The sequence below is a fragment of the Balaenoptera acutorostrata genome, chromosome 20, assembly GCF_949987535.1.
Source record: "Balaenoptera acutorostrata chromosome 20, mBalAcu1.1, whole genome shotgun sequence".
Taxonomy (NCBI): Eukaryota; Metazoa; Chordata; class Mammalia; order Artiodactyla; family Balaenopteridae; genus Balaenoptera; species Balaenoptera acutorostrata.
In genome coordinates this window covers 62216861-62231261 of record NC_080083.1, presented here as the reverse complement: position 1 = coordinate 62231261, position 14401 = coordinate 62216861, and the positions used below count along the sequence as shown (strand labels likewise).

General features: G+C 53.5%; 1 protein-coding gene across 10 annotated transcripts in view; it reads left to right on the top strand.

Annotated features, from left to right (window-relative positions):
• ARSG (arylsulfatase G) overlaps positions 1–14401 on the top strand; it is a 118082-nt gene that overhangs the window by 92327 nt on the left and 11354 nt on the right. For 9 of the 10 annotated variants that reach the window (XM_057536961.1, XM_007185565.3, XM_007185566.3 and 6 more), the window contains 2 exons: positions 4135–4243; positions 11222–11342. In XM_057536961.1, the coding sequence (XP_057392944.1) occupies positions 4135–4243; positions 11222–11342 (230 nt within the window). The remainder of the gene's footprint in view (positions 1–4134; positions 4244–11221; positions 11343–14401) is intronic. The other variant, XM_057536960.1, reaches the window with a different exon arrangement.

Genomic DNA, 14401 nt, shown 5'->3' with positions numbered 1-14401 from the left:
TTAGGGACCCGGCAAATCGGATCGAGGGCTCTGTCTAATGACATTCAAATTTAGTTTAAAAAGAAATACGATTCGTGCCAAACCAAACTGTCAGGGGGCTGAATTCAGTGTATGTTTTGCCAGCTTGCAGCTTCTGCTATTTTCTATCTGTAGGTAATTTTGTTTTGTTTTTGATCTGCTTGGCGTTTCTTTGGATGGCATTTATTGGGCGCTTCCGTGGCAGGCACTATGCCAAGGGACCTTGCTTGGAACTTTGTATACATTATCTTACGTCACTTTCCCACCATCCCGTGGGCCCAGTACAGTCCATTCCCCCCTTCACGGCTGAGGAGACGGACGTGCAGTGACATTTAAGAATTCTGCTCGAGGCCTCACCGTGAGAAGGCGTCCTCCCGTTTCCCTTACTAATACTTCTCAACTTCTGGTCCTCAGAGACTGGTGTCAGAATGACTTGGAGTCAGACCCCACCCAAGACTTACTAAATCAGCATCTCCCGGTGTCCTTCTGGCGGCTCCACGTACGAAGAAGTTTGCCAACCTCTGTGTTAGCCACACTGCCTTTCTGACTCAGGCAAGCGTCGCATTTGGGTCCTTTCTGGGAAGGAGCCCGACTCCTAAGCGGAGGTCGTGGTGGGCCTTCCTCAGGCTGCCCTTTTCTCCGTGCATCACGGAGTGGCGTTTTCTTCTGTAGCCAGGGAAGAACAAGCAAGCAGTTTCATGAATCATGGTTCTGTTTATATTTTGGTTGCTGAGGCTAAATATCGATTGCTTTAAGTAAGAGGTTCTGCCTTAAGTAGAGTCATAGCTAACCGCAAGGGCACTGAAATGCACTTTCGTGACCATCAGACTTGCGCTTCTCAACAGAAAGCCAAACGCAACGGACCCTTTTGATGTACCACTGCTGCTGGTCAAAGTGTGAACGTTGCTCTCAGCTCACGAGTAGCTTTGGAAATTAAAGAGTGCCTATGTGACTTTGTGGACTTCACCATTGTTCTTACTCACTGTAACATGTAGGGCCACATTCACGCTCCGATGGCGCAAAGTTATAAAGCTGTGGGCCATATAAAACCTGTCATTAAAAAGCACATAAGCTACAATTAGTTTCAAAATGCATTGTGTCCACTTTCTGACTCTGCCCCTTGCTCTCTTCACGCTCCGCCTGGAACGGGGCGGGGGGTGGGGTGGGGGGGCGGGCGTGCTCTACATTAACTCACCAGGAGAGCTTTACAAGGTACTGGTATCCAGGCCCCACCCCCGGCCAATTTAAATCACAATTCTCTGGGAAAGGGACCTTGGCATGGGTATTTCTTAAAAGCTAGTGATTCGAATATGCATTTGGGGATGGGAACCGCTGTCCTAAAAGGTCCTAGAAGGTTTAATGGCTGAGGGTGCTGGCTGTGTGGTTAGACTTGGATTCAAATCCTGACTCGAGTGTTTCTTTGCTGTGTGACCTTGGGCAAATTACTTAACCTCTCTGAGCTTCAGCCTCCTCATCTGAAGAATGAGGATAACAGGGCTTAGCTCACAAAGTTGTCCTGAGGATTAAGGGAGATGATGCCGGGAAGCACTTAGCATTATAGGTAGGTGCACTTAGCTTGGTGCTTAGGAGGGGCTCAATCAACAGGAGAAATTATTGTTACTGTTATTATTGTGGTTAACAGAGGATGAGTTTCAATTAGTAGGAGCAGGTATCACTGAAGGGCATCAGGGGACCAGGGCCAGCTGCTGTGGGTTTCAGTGTTTGCTGGTGCAGATGAACCAAAACAAACACTGTTAGATGTTTCTGATAATCAGATGCTTGGTTATCAGGCATCAAACCTGGGGACCCACAGAGAATGCTGGTCGGATCTTTTAAAGTTGGCCCACCCCTAGCAGTGCCAATGAGATACTGGAATTTGGAGTGGGAAGGTGTCCACGCTCTGGGGGATATATTTTTTATAATTGCTTACCCACACTCTGGACTCTTTTAAGATAAATTCCTTTTGAGTACAAGGCTTGTGGGCATGGCTGGAATATATAATTGTGTCTTTCTGGTAAAGCCAGAACCCAAGGTACAGCCAGGTACCAGCTGGCCAGTCTTGACAACATGGAGGAGGGATTGCTCTCCGCACCCCAAGTGTCCACACCAAGCCGCTTCTCTCAGCCAACATTTTCCTCTCTTTGTCCCAGTTCCTGGTTCTTTGCAGGGCACTGTCCACTCTGTTGACGTATACATGTTTTATAACTGGCCGAATTCCTTCTAACCTCTCCAGCTTTCAACTCTCTGCTGAAATAAGGCAAACGCATTGACATATTTTTCTCTGAAAACGAATTAGGAAAGTTAATCGTCTGAAAAAGAACAGTACAAAAAGATTATGGCAAATGAGCAGAACCCCTAGTGGTGAAGACCAATTAGCAGATTTATTAATTAGGGGCTAGTGTACCCTTCTGGAAACACCCTGGAGTCGGAAACGCAATCCTGGTGCCGACTCTGGACTCTGGCGCCTGTGGCCCTAACACAGTGCAAGCCCTCAGCTTGGGCCTTCTGGTTGACCCTCAGAACCATTGGCTTGTTTCTTTGAATTGAAACCTTCGCTTTTCCTTAGCATCTGGCCTCAAAGGCTAAGCAAGTTCGTTTGAATTTTGTGCTCCGTGGACTTGCAAATAAATGGACTCCATATTTTCACCCACCTATTCCCCAAGCTTCCATAGAAACGCCCCTCATGGGTGGTGGTGGAGATTATCTGCAGAGTTCCCGCACGTGCAATGTTAGATGCTCCCTCCCCGCTCCTTGGCCTTCAGCTGAAGCATAAGTCATGCATTCCAAGGCCACGTGGGAGTGCGATTTACGCTTGCTGTAGCTCTGGAGTCTCTGTTCCATATGCGTGAATAATTGGGAGTGGGCTCTAGGTATTTATGGGCGGCGTGGCTCTGGACGGGCTCTGGACGGGAAGAAGGTATTTGAGACATTTTGGGCCAAGTCAAAGAGTTTCCCATTCGCCCCCCACACAACTCCACTTGGTTCCGAGAGCCCCACCCCTAAACATAAATGGTCCATAGACATGAGTTGTTTTGTGTATCGTTTCTGACTTCAACACTTGGGGGGACTCCAAAGCTGGTTATGAGAAAATTCCAAGAATGCCGAGCATTTCTGGTGTCATGTGCTGGGCCAGGGACATCAAAGGTTCTGTTCGCTGCAGGGTGAGTGAAAAGTGACGCAGCCTTGGTCTTCTCGCCCCCTCCCTCCCCATCGTTGTTCCCGCCAGCCAAACATAAGGATGTTGCATGACCGTGGTATGTGTGAGACACACACAGCATTTGCCTTGGAAGGGCTCTCTACACGCTAACCGTGTGGAATTCCTGGCTAAGCTGGGACGAGGTCGGGGTGTGTGTGGGAGGGATAGGGATGGTCATGGTTAATTCAACGCAACACGTACTCAGGATGTTTCCATAAAGCATGACCTCATCCCTTCCAGCCTGCTGGTCATCGTTACACTGGTGGTCACTTTTGACTTGGTGGTTACAAAAATAATTCCTTTAATTACCCAGTGGAAATTCGTAGATTGCACGTAGATTGTTCTTACCGCCCCCTGAGAGGCAAGAGGTCGGAGCTACCACAACATCGGAAGAGCTCATTCATTCAAAAAAAAAAAAAAGGAAAACAAAAAAAGTAAAGCAGAGTGAACAAAATACAACAACAAAATCTGTGCCAGATCAGTTGTTGGGTGGATCGAATAACTGTGGGAATTTCCGCCTTTATCTCATTTCAAATAGTTTTATGTTTCCATCCTAAACATGATCTGTAGGAAGACACATTCATTCATTCATTTATTCAACAGATAGTTGTTGAGCACCTACTATGTCTCGGGTGCACAGGACTGATGCCAGTCTAAACAAGCCAGACAATCTGAAGTGGCCAAAGTGGCATGAAGACACTAAGTGACGTGATTCCCTAGAGAGGGACAGACACAGCTAGTTACGCGTGTTGAATCCGGTAAAATAAAAGCACATATTGAAAGAGATTAACTACATGAATAAAAATAACTCGTTGCTAAAGGAAGTCATTGCTTTGTCGGAATTATCAGAAGCTCTTAGAGAGTCCCCGTGGAGAAGGACTGTTTTCCCAGAGAACCAACTGTCTCCCCTCTTCTCACAGGGGGAAGTCCAGCCAAGCAGACCACCTGGGAAGGAGGACACCGTGTCCCGGCTCTGGCTTACTGGCCCGGCAGGGTCCCCGTCAACGTCACCAGCACTGCTTTGCTAAGGTACGAGACCCAAATTACCTTGAGATGTAGGAAAAAGTCATGGATGCTTGCATAGCTAGAGACCTCAAACATCACCTGCCCTGGCCAGGTGTCCCCGGATACTTCCCGAACTCAAGACTGTAGCAGCGTGGAGCTGCCTGTAGCAGTAGTGCAGCGGGACACTTTTCAAGCCATCCTCTGGGGGGCCTGTCTCTGGGAAGAGGGCGCTGGGGGCCGTCAGTGCTGGGTCGTGCTGGTGTGCACTGAGGACAGAGGGGCTGCAGAGAGGCCAGGAGTGTCCTCACCACGTTTGGCCTGGGCCAAGCTGACGGGGGTGCGGGGAACGGATCTACTGGGCCCGAAGGATCCCTTCTCTGGGGGTAGGGCAGGTGTCCTGGCGATGGCTCTGTCAAGCATGTCACTGGTCATCAGATGGCACAGGAAAGGGGTCTAGATGTTGACGTGCCCCCGAGGGGAGGGAGAAGGAAGCTGGATCCACCGGGCTGGGAAGCAAAGGATGAATCCTTGGGCGAGGATCTTCTTCCTACCTCTGGCAAAGAAGCTTCTACAAGGAAGGACGATTGTAAACGTGAGCACATCTCATGATTACTCTGATCTCCTTATTAAGGCAGGCGCAGGAGGCCATCTCCTTGGCACAGAACTTGGCTGTGGTGTGTCATCCCGAAAGCAACACCACGCAGCTCTGCAACCATGACTTATAACGAGGGCTTCTCACTCGCCCGGAGGGCCCGTCCTCTCCGTGGTTCTGCCCTGAATCCATGGACAAGGGGGCCCCTCCGTAGACACAGGTGCTTGCTCACACGCTCAGAGGTCTTATTCTGGTTAAAGACTAATTTCCTAGTTCCAAAGGTCCTTCACCGTTAACCAAGTGGGTTCTGGCCTAGAGAACACAGCCCAGTAGAGGAAAGCAGGCTTCACTGGTTTCCTCTAGCATCCCAGAGGGGAGGTGATGGGGAGAAGGCGGGGAGACTGAAGCCCGGGGTACAGGAAGGGTAAACAGCGGTGACAGCCAAAGTCGGGGGTGAGTAGGCACTGTCCCTGGCAGCCTCTGGGCCCCCAGGAATTCCCTGTCAGCCCCGTACAATCAGGGGTGGGTATGGGGACGGGGTGCTGCCAGCAGACGTGACAACAGCAGCTCCGGCTGGAGTCTGTGATGTCAGGCTGGCCGGGAAGAGGGCCAGGCGGGCTGCTTTTCATGGGCCTGACTTGCTGCAGTCAGGCCAAGGGTTCACGGGCTGGGCTGGACGTGCCGTCTCTCAAGTGACGTCACCGGAAACCAAGCTCGTGCTTCTCAGTTGAGAATGGCGTTCTCACCTTCAGTCAACTACGGCTCTGTGATAAAATTGCATCATTTTGTTGATAATTCCGGGCTTCAGAGGTGACAGCTGACTTAGGGGACATTTTGGTGAGTGTCCAAAGGAAGCCAGCCTTGGTACGAGGTAACATTTGCTGGGAATTTTACCAGGACACTACCGATACACCAGATCAGCCCCTCCTAGGATATTTTTGGTGTTAAATTAGTCCTGATTGCAGCAAGACAGTTTGTCTCCATACAATTCATCCTCTTGCTATTTTCTCGCGTGAATCCATGGAAAGCAAACTTGGGTGGAGCGCCGTGACTGCCAGGGTTCCCTCAGGGTCAGCTCTCAGGAGGAGGGTGGTATGATCCCTATTCAAGAAACTGATGCTATTATGCTTCATGTTCTTGGAAGCCCAGGCAGACACTCCCACGTATTAGGTACTTAATCACCTCTTCTATCACTTAGTCTACTACTTTATTCCCCAGAGGATATACATCTCCTTCCAGATCAGAGATAACTCCCTCCAGCCACTCTGAGCTGAGGCCGTGATCCCTTAAACCAATATCCCAGTGGCCCTAAGGAATTACGGACACCAGAGAGTAGACAAGTTGATATAAATACTCACGTGAATACAGAAAAAGTAGAAAGGTGTGTTAGGGGGTCAGGGGAGAAGGGGTCGACACTAATCCTGTTGGTTACCTTTAGACGTAACTAGTGTGTTAATAATCAGGTGTGCACTGAGGTGACGTGATAAGATCAAAAGAAAGGTCTTACAGATGCCCTGGCCCCAAAGCCCAGTGACACAACTGCAGAATGGGGGAAATTCATTTATTCAACGGAGATGAATTGTTGGCTCCAGGTATGGGTCAAGCATGGCTCCAGGGACCGGGGATGTAAGAACGGTTACATGGGACAGAAGGCTTCTGTTGTTGAGGAGCTGACGTACCTTCGGGAGGGCAGCACGTCTGGTGATTTGACCCTAAAATTCTAGAGCGGGGTATCTCAACCTTGGCACTGCTGACACTTTGGGCTGGACCACTCTTTGGGGTGGAGGGTGTCCTGGGCATTTAAGGACGTTTACTAGCATCCCTGGGCTTCACCCACTGGATGCCCATGGCTCCCCCAGCCCCAGTGTGACAACTAGAACGTCCCCGGGCGGCTCCAAGTGTCCCCTGGGGGGGACAGACTCATGCTGGTTGAGAATCACAGCTCTCAAGTGATTCCTCTTGGTCATGGACAAAAAGGGGCGGGGCCTGCTCTGCCTCTGAGCTGGGAGGCCCCCATCTCTGTTCAGAACGGAGGAATGCTGTCTTGGAGGTTCTTGGGGCAAGCCTACAGCGACTCGACGGGTACGGAGGACTTGCAGTAATCTCATTTGAGAAACAGCTAAAGGTCTGCTTCGCTCGGAGAGCGGATGCCCCGCTGGGGGACCCCGAGGCTGTCTTCCCATATCCCAAAGGCAGGCAGTTATGTGGAGGGCGATTCGGCTGGTTCTGGGCTGTCTTGAGGCACAGAACTGAGTCCTGGGAGTAGATCTGCAAAGAGACGGTGCTCACGCCGGTGTCCTATGGGCTGGGTGTCACCGCCCCCCGGCGAGGCCCAGCCGGCATCTCCTTTCAAGGCCCCCCGCCCGCTGCTTTCCCGTATCTGGCAGTGGGTTATGGGGGGAGATGGGCAGTGGACCCTCCCTCACCCGCACTCCTACGGCACTCTGCTCTGTAACGGATGCGCACACTTTGGTGTTGGGGCTTCTTGGTGCTCTGGGTCCCCCCGTGCTCCCTGCAAAGTTGCTGCCGGGCCCTGCTGGTCTCCAGGAGGGACCTGAGGCAGGAGGCCTGGGGGACCTGCAGCCTCTCCAGTCTCCGCAGAGGGACTTAGGCCAGGAAGGGGTGGGCGCCTAGCTTTCCCAGGAGGTAACGCGAGCGAGTTTCCCGCAGGAAGGAACTTACAGCCAGAGGCTAAGGAGCTCGCTCGCCACACCCCAGGACCGTTCCCACTCTTCCACGGCCTGGAGGGGCTCTGCTCTCCTCTCTCTCACTCTAGGCCCGGAGCCCAGGCCCGCACACCCCAGTCTACACTCCAGCAGCCCTGGCCCGTCTCACTTCCCGTCTTCAGATCGCACCGGCCACTTCCCAGATGTAATGTCCGCGCTTCTAGGAAACGGCCTCCCTTCCGCCCCCGGCACCCCAGCAGGCACCCCAGTGCCATCGACACGTGCCCTGAGATCCAGGCCAGCCCCTCGCAGCCCTGCAGCTCCCCGCGTCCTCCTCGCAATTGCCCAGGCCCCACACGCAGGTTCTGTTGGCAATTCCTTGGATAAAAACACAAATGTGCACACTTCCTCTGAACAGCCTTCAGCGCCTTGGGCTGGCTGAAGCCGCGTGAAGAAAATCTTCTCACGGGGGCAACAGAACCTGCAGTGCGTGCCCCCCGGAGCCGACACGCTCAGATGGCTCTCTTCCGGATCGCCGTGCCTGCCCGGCCGCGAGCAGGCTCTCGACGGCCCTTCTCGTAACCAAGGCCTCCAGAACCCAAGGCCCACTTGCCCATCAGGGCCGGAGGAGCAGTGCTGGGGGCACATGACCTTTTCATTTTCTTTGAAACCAGAAGAAAAAACAAAAACTTTTAGGTTGAAGAAAAATGGCTTAATATTTCCTCTTTATATATTTATATTTTTAATTTTTTTTTAGTTTATTTATTTATTTTTGGCTGTGTTGGGTCTTCGTTTCTGTGCGAGGGCTTTCTCTAGTTGCGGCGAGCGGGGGCCACTCTTCATCGCGGTGCGCGGGCCTCTCACCGTCGTGGCCTCTCTTGTTGCGGAGCACAGGCTCCAGACACGCAGGCTCAGTAATTGTGGCTCACGGGCCTAGTTGCTCCGTGGCATGTGGGATCTTCCCAGACCAGGACTCGAACCCGTGTCCCCTGCATTGGCAGGCAGATTCTCAACCACTGCGCCACCAGGGAAGCCCCTATATTTATCTTTATGTCAACAGAAGTGTAAAATATAATTTTGAGTATTTTATACGGAATAAGGAACCACAAAGGCAAACGGACCGAGGTTCCGTGAAAGTCGGAGCACGCCTTCCCAGGTATTAGAATGAACTGTGGAAACTTGAAAATTAGGCTTGGGGTTTTTTGGTCTCTTTCCCCAAGGTTTCCAAGGCTCCCGGGACCAATTTCTTAGGGAGGGTTTGGAGTAGCGGGGTCCCTTTGGTAGCCTTTGCAGGATTGATGCTTTCTCCAAGTTCACGCAGGGGCCCAGGGTCTGGGGCTGTGTGTCCCGGGAGGATCTCCCTCCTCCAGGGCTCCCCTCGGGGGCTTGGTTTCCTCCTTTACGTAAGGAAGGACTCTCTGGTAGCCTGAGCTTGGACTGGCAAGTCCTGGAGATACAGAAGATTTTCTCACGGACCCGAGCTTTCCTCTGTGCTCTGGAGGCTCCTGCCCAATTCTGAGACACGAGGACTCCATGAACGTTAGACTCCGTGCTGTATAATGAGGATGCCAAGCCTCACGATGACGGAGGGGGGAATAAGACGGGAAAAGAAAATGTACCACACCTCCCCAAATCTAAGGCAGATCCTGTTCTTCTGGCACTGACCTGACCCCTCTGGGAGGCACGCCTCTCTTAGGGGTGCAACTGAGAGAAAGCGCCAAAGCAGCAGTACCAGCCACCCCGGCCTCTTCAGCCTGCATTGCAGTCCTCCGGGCTGCCTGGTTTGTGGCAGGGACCTTGGACTCTGGACAGGTTTCTGGACTGTTCCGTACTCCGCAAGGGCTTACCGCGTACTTCTTGCACTTGCACGTGCGTGGCGTGCCAGCTCCTGGAGCGCGCGTGCAAGAGACAAGCCACCGGCTCCGTGGACTGTGGAAGCCAGAGGCACACCAGAGACGCTCTGTACCGTAGTCGAGGGAGAGATCCTGCTTGGGGCTGTAGACAGAGCCCCGGAGCAGAGGAGGAGGGGAGGCGGGCACGTGGCAGGTCCCTTCCGCGGCCCATCTTGGGGGGCGAGCCTCCGCTCCCCGGACCCTGGGCTGGGGAAGCAGCAGGTGGGGCCTGGAGGTCTCCCCACGAGCCCAGCCTCAGGTGGACCCTCTTTCCCGGGATGTCCAGCCTCGCGCGGGCCTGGCCCTCCGGCTCCGTCGAGTCCCGCCGACTCTCCGTTAGCCTGGCCCTCAGATAAACAGCTCTGTTCTTGCCGAAGAGTTTTTGTCTGACCTGAGCACAGCAGGCTGGAGGGAGATGTGTCCTAGAGTAGAGGGAAATGGTACCACGTGACTTCAAAGAAAATCAAATTCACAAAATCCACCAACGTGGTCACAGTGGCTGCCTTCGGGTGAGGGGCTGTGTGTGTGCTGCTCCTTCCTATTTCTGGATGTTATGCTTTTTCCCGCCCTGAACACTGACTATTTTGTAACAGGAATAAAAGAGCTAAATGAAAGCGGATGGAATGTGTCACACATGACGGCATTCTAGACAAAGACTAGCTATTTGCGACACGGAGACCCAGGGTGGGAAAAATGAAGGAAATGTTCTCTTGCAGACACCTGTCACACACTGTTCCCTCTCAGCGGGTGGCAGTGGCCTAGGTGGTGACAGGTAGAGCCCCTTGGTTTTTTTTTTTTAACTTTTATTTTATGTATTTATTTTTAAATTAATTTTTATTGGAGTATAGTTGATTTATAATGTTGTGTTAGTTTCAGGTGTACAGCAAAGTGAATCGATTATACATATACATATATCCACTCCTTTTTAGATTTTTTTGGCATTTAGGTCACCACAGAGCATGGAGTAGAGTTCCCTGTGCTATAGGGTAGGTTCTCATTAGTTATCTATTTTATACATAGTATCAATAGTGTATATGTCAGTCCCAATCTCCCAGTTCATCCCACCACCCCCCTTCCCCCCTTGGTAACCATAAGTTTGTTCTCTACATCTGTGACTTTATTTCTGCTTTGCCGGTAAGTTCATCTGTACCGTTTTTCTAGATTCCACATGTAAGCAATATTATACGATATTTGTTTTTCTCTTTCTGCCTTACTTCACTCTGTATGACAGTCTCTAGGTCCATCCATGTCTCTGCAAATGGCACTATTTCATTCCTTTTTATTAGAGCCCCCTAGCTCTTAGGTAGGTCTGCAGGGATGTCCCTGTGAGTGATGATAACACAGACATCCAGTGAGCACTCTGAGTGCCAGGCCCTCTACGTGCATTACCTGTGTCTTTCATCCACACTGCCACCCAGTGAGGCAGGTACTATTATTATCATGCCCATTTTATTTTTATTCTTTTGGCCACACTGCGAGGCTTGCTGGATCTTAGCTCCCTGACCAGGGATTGAACCCGCGCCCCCTGCAGTGGAAGGGCGGAGTCCTAACCACTGGACCGCCAGGGAAGTCCCCTACCATGCCCATTTTAGAGAACAGAAAACTGAGGGCTAGAGAGACAGATGGCCACGCTGAGATTGGAGCCCAGGCAACACCTGGCTGCAGAGCCTGGGTGCTGCTCCTGTAGGAGATCCAGGTGGGGCCTGAAGGCGGAACAGGTAGGCAGAGGGGGCGGGCTGCTTGGGAGGCTGCCGGGCTGGGCCGGGCTGGGCTGGGCGGCTCTTGACCCCAGCACAGCCAGGGAGAGAGCCTGGGGGCAGCTGGGGCCAACGCTGTCTCGATCTTCCTGCAGCGTGCTGGACATCTTCCCCACCGTGGTGGCCCTGGCTGGGGCCAGCCTGCCCCAAGGCCGACGCTTTGACGGTCTGGACGCCTCGGAGGTGCTGTTCGGCGGGGCGCAGGCCGGGCACAGGGTAAGTGGAGGTGGCGCGTGTCCCACCTGGGCTTCTCCGGAGGCGGGCCTCCTGCCCCTCATCGGGGCCTGGCTGCCTCTGTGCGAACAGAACCGTCGTCAGAAGATGCCTGCAGGCGGCCGCTGGAGATGCACTTTGTCAGCCGCCGAGGGGTGATTCCTTTGGGGTGAACGTGTCCTTCCGCTCCCCCCTTCTTCCCGAGTCAGTCCAGTTCATCAGTGCAGATTTCTGTGCGGCAGTTCTGGTGTAGGGTGGGCGTCCGTTGGGGCTTATTCCCTATACCGAATGACTTTTTTCCCCCTCACCATCATTTAATTTTCTGACATGCCCTAGGCACGCGGCACATTTTTGTTGGATGGGGTGCATGACCTGTGTCTGTGAGTTGTGTACCGTGGGGTTCCCCCGCCAGAACGGAAGCTTCCCAAGGTCAGGGAGCTCACCATGGAATTCTCAGAACACCCAACACAGGGTCTGGCGTCCGGCCAGCGTTCAATAAACGAGAACTGGATGAGTAAACAAATGAACGAAAGATGCCCTGGGTGGCAGGGCCAGTCCTGGAGGGCTCAGCACACACACGGCCCTCCAGCCCCCAGGGTCCCCTCTTCGGGGTGCTCTGAAGCCCTCGGTGGCAGCGACAGCCAGGAAGTGTCAGGCCGGGTGGCCTTTCCCTGTCTTTCTGTGTGTTTTACTTTTGCCAAAAGGAAGAGGAAGTGGGAGGAGGGAAGGAGGCCGGCGGAACCCGGAGCTCTTCTGGAAGGCCCCGTGAGCCCGGCTCCTCAGTTAGGGACCCACACATCAAAGGGTTTATTTCTGGCTTTACTGCGGGTCACATGGAAGTGAGTCAAATGTCCTGGGGCAGTTCCTGAGGCTGCCCTTCCCCACGGCCGGCACACGGGTCCTGAGCGGCCACCAGGGCTTCTCCACGATGCTCGATGCTCGGAGTGGCCCCTGGAGCAGGATAGCTCCTCCCGGCCTATCTGACCCTCTGGAGCTGCAGACCCTTCCAGGCCGAGCCCTGCTCCCGCAGGACAGCCAAGCAGGAAGGTGGCTTCCGCCTCTGGCTGGGAGTTCACAGTATGTGACCCTGGGGGGTTATCGACGACGTCAGCGGAGAGATGCTCCCGCGTGTTTATGACCACGGCCGCGCGCAGAATGATCGGGGTCACCAGGAAGCGCTTCAAGGACTGTGGGCTCCTTGACGTTGTCCGTCCACGGGGGGAGGCCAGCGCCCGGGCGCGGAACTTCCGCTTCCAGACGGCAGAGAGCTCGCCGTCTTCCTCAAGCCGCCGCTTCCCGCGGACCCGCGGAGGCCCCGCTCGGGGCTTCGCGGCTGCTGGTCTGGGCCCCCAGGGGACTGGGCCCAGGGACCGGCAGGAGAGCCAGATACGAGCCGCAACACCGGCCGGGGTTTTCGTGGGGACGTGTGATGTGTGTGGGATACCCCGTGGCCCGGGAGGGGACAGCTGCCGCTCGCCGCTCGCCCAGAGCTCTGGTGGCACCTTCCAGGGTAGAGGCACGTGGGCACTGGCACCTGTGGGCCCGGCCCAGCCTCCCAGAAGACTGGACTCCTGCAGCGTTAGTCCAGACACCTTAGAGGTCAACGTAGGTCGCCGCTGGCCCCGGATTCAGCCGCTACGGAGACAGGAGTACGTTGTCTCGAGTCTGCTGGTGGAGGGCCAGGAGGGAAAAATACATGAGTGACTGTAGAAATATACATACCTATGCACACATGTACACGTGGGTACACACACACGAGCACACATTTGCGTGCTTTGTGTCTTTGGTTTTTGGTTTTTGGTGCAGCTTGCAGGATCTTAGTTCCCCGACCAGGGATCAAACCTGGCACCCCCAGAGTTGAAGCGTGGAGTCTTAACCACGGACCGCCAGGGAAGTCCCTTGTTTTTGTTTTGGTATTCAGTAATCATTTATTGAGTAACTATCACGTGCAAGGCACTGTATCATTCTGGGACAGCCAACTGTGTATAACAGCCTTAAAGGTTAGACTTAAACATTGCCACCTGTTTGGAACATTCCTTAATACTCAAATTAGAATATATTGATTAGTTCCCACAGCATACACATATGTATTTTAATAAACACAGCTGTGTTCACCCTTAGGTATATGCTGGGCTTACAAGATTCGAGTATGGGTTGGTTTAGAAAACCATTCCAGTTTCAAGAAGCTCAAAGTAACTCCTAGACCGTCATCTCAAAACAATATGCAAAAAGTCTCAGCGGTTGGGTTCTTCCCTATTTTGCAAACGAGTAACGGAAAGTCGAAGAGCTGAAGCAACCTAGGGCCACGTAAGCCCTGGCACCCTCCCCAGGTCCTGCGCGGAGAGGTTTACAAACAAATGCTGGGCTGTAGGTCTTCCTGCTGAGCGGTCTCACCACCCACTTCATGGACAGCTAGGGTCACTGATGCCATGCTGGGTATTCCTGCACCTGCAGACCGTTCTGCTTCTGATCTGGAGGGGTCTGTGTCCAGGCAACGAGGGCAACCACAAAGGGGGAGGGAGGAGCGGGCAGGAGAGGGCGCACAGCCTGGGGGCAGGCATCCCACTCTAGGCTCGCCTGCTTCCCGGATGGAATTTGGAGGTTGCAGCACCACTGCTGGTCAAGTCCTACCTCAGCCCCAGGTTGCCATGACCGAGTCCAGAAACTGTCAGCCCAGGGAAGGCTTCTTAATGGCTCTGCATCTGTCCTGTCACGACCAGTCTGGGGCTGTGTGGTCGTACAAGGCTTGGTCCATCCCTGGAGACCATACATTGTAGAAACGGAAGTCGGGTCTTGGTCTCTGCACCGCTGATCACTTCTCTTAGGGATAAGGGAGGCCCCCTAGTGGCAAAAGATGCTGTCCGGAGCGGCTGGCACGAGGCTGACGGCCTGTGGAGACCTGGGTCTGTGCACCCCGACCTGAGGGGTGGGAGACCCCTCCTTCTGGGGAGGCTACCCAGGCACCAGCCTCCAGAGAGGTAAGGAGGTGCTCCCTGCTTGAAAAAGCAACACAAAAGAAAACAAAGCAAACAGGTAAGAAAGGCAACCAAGAAGATGCAACA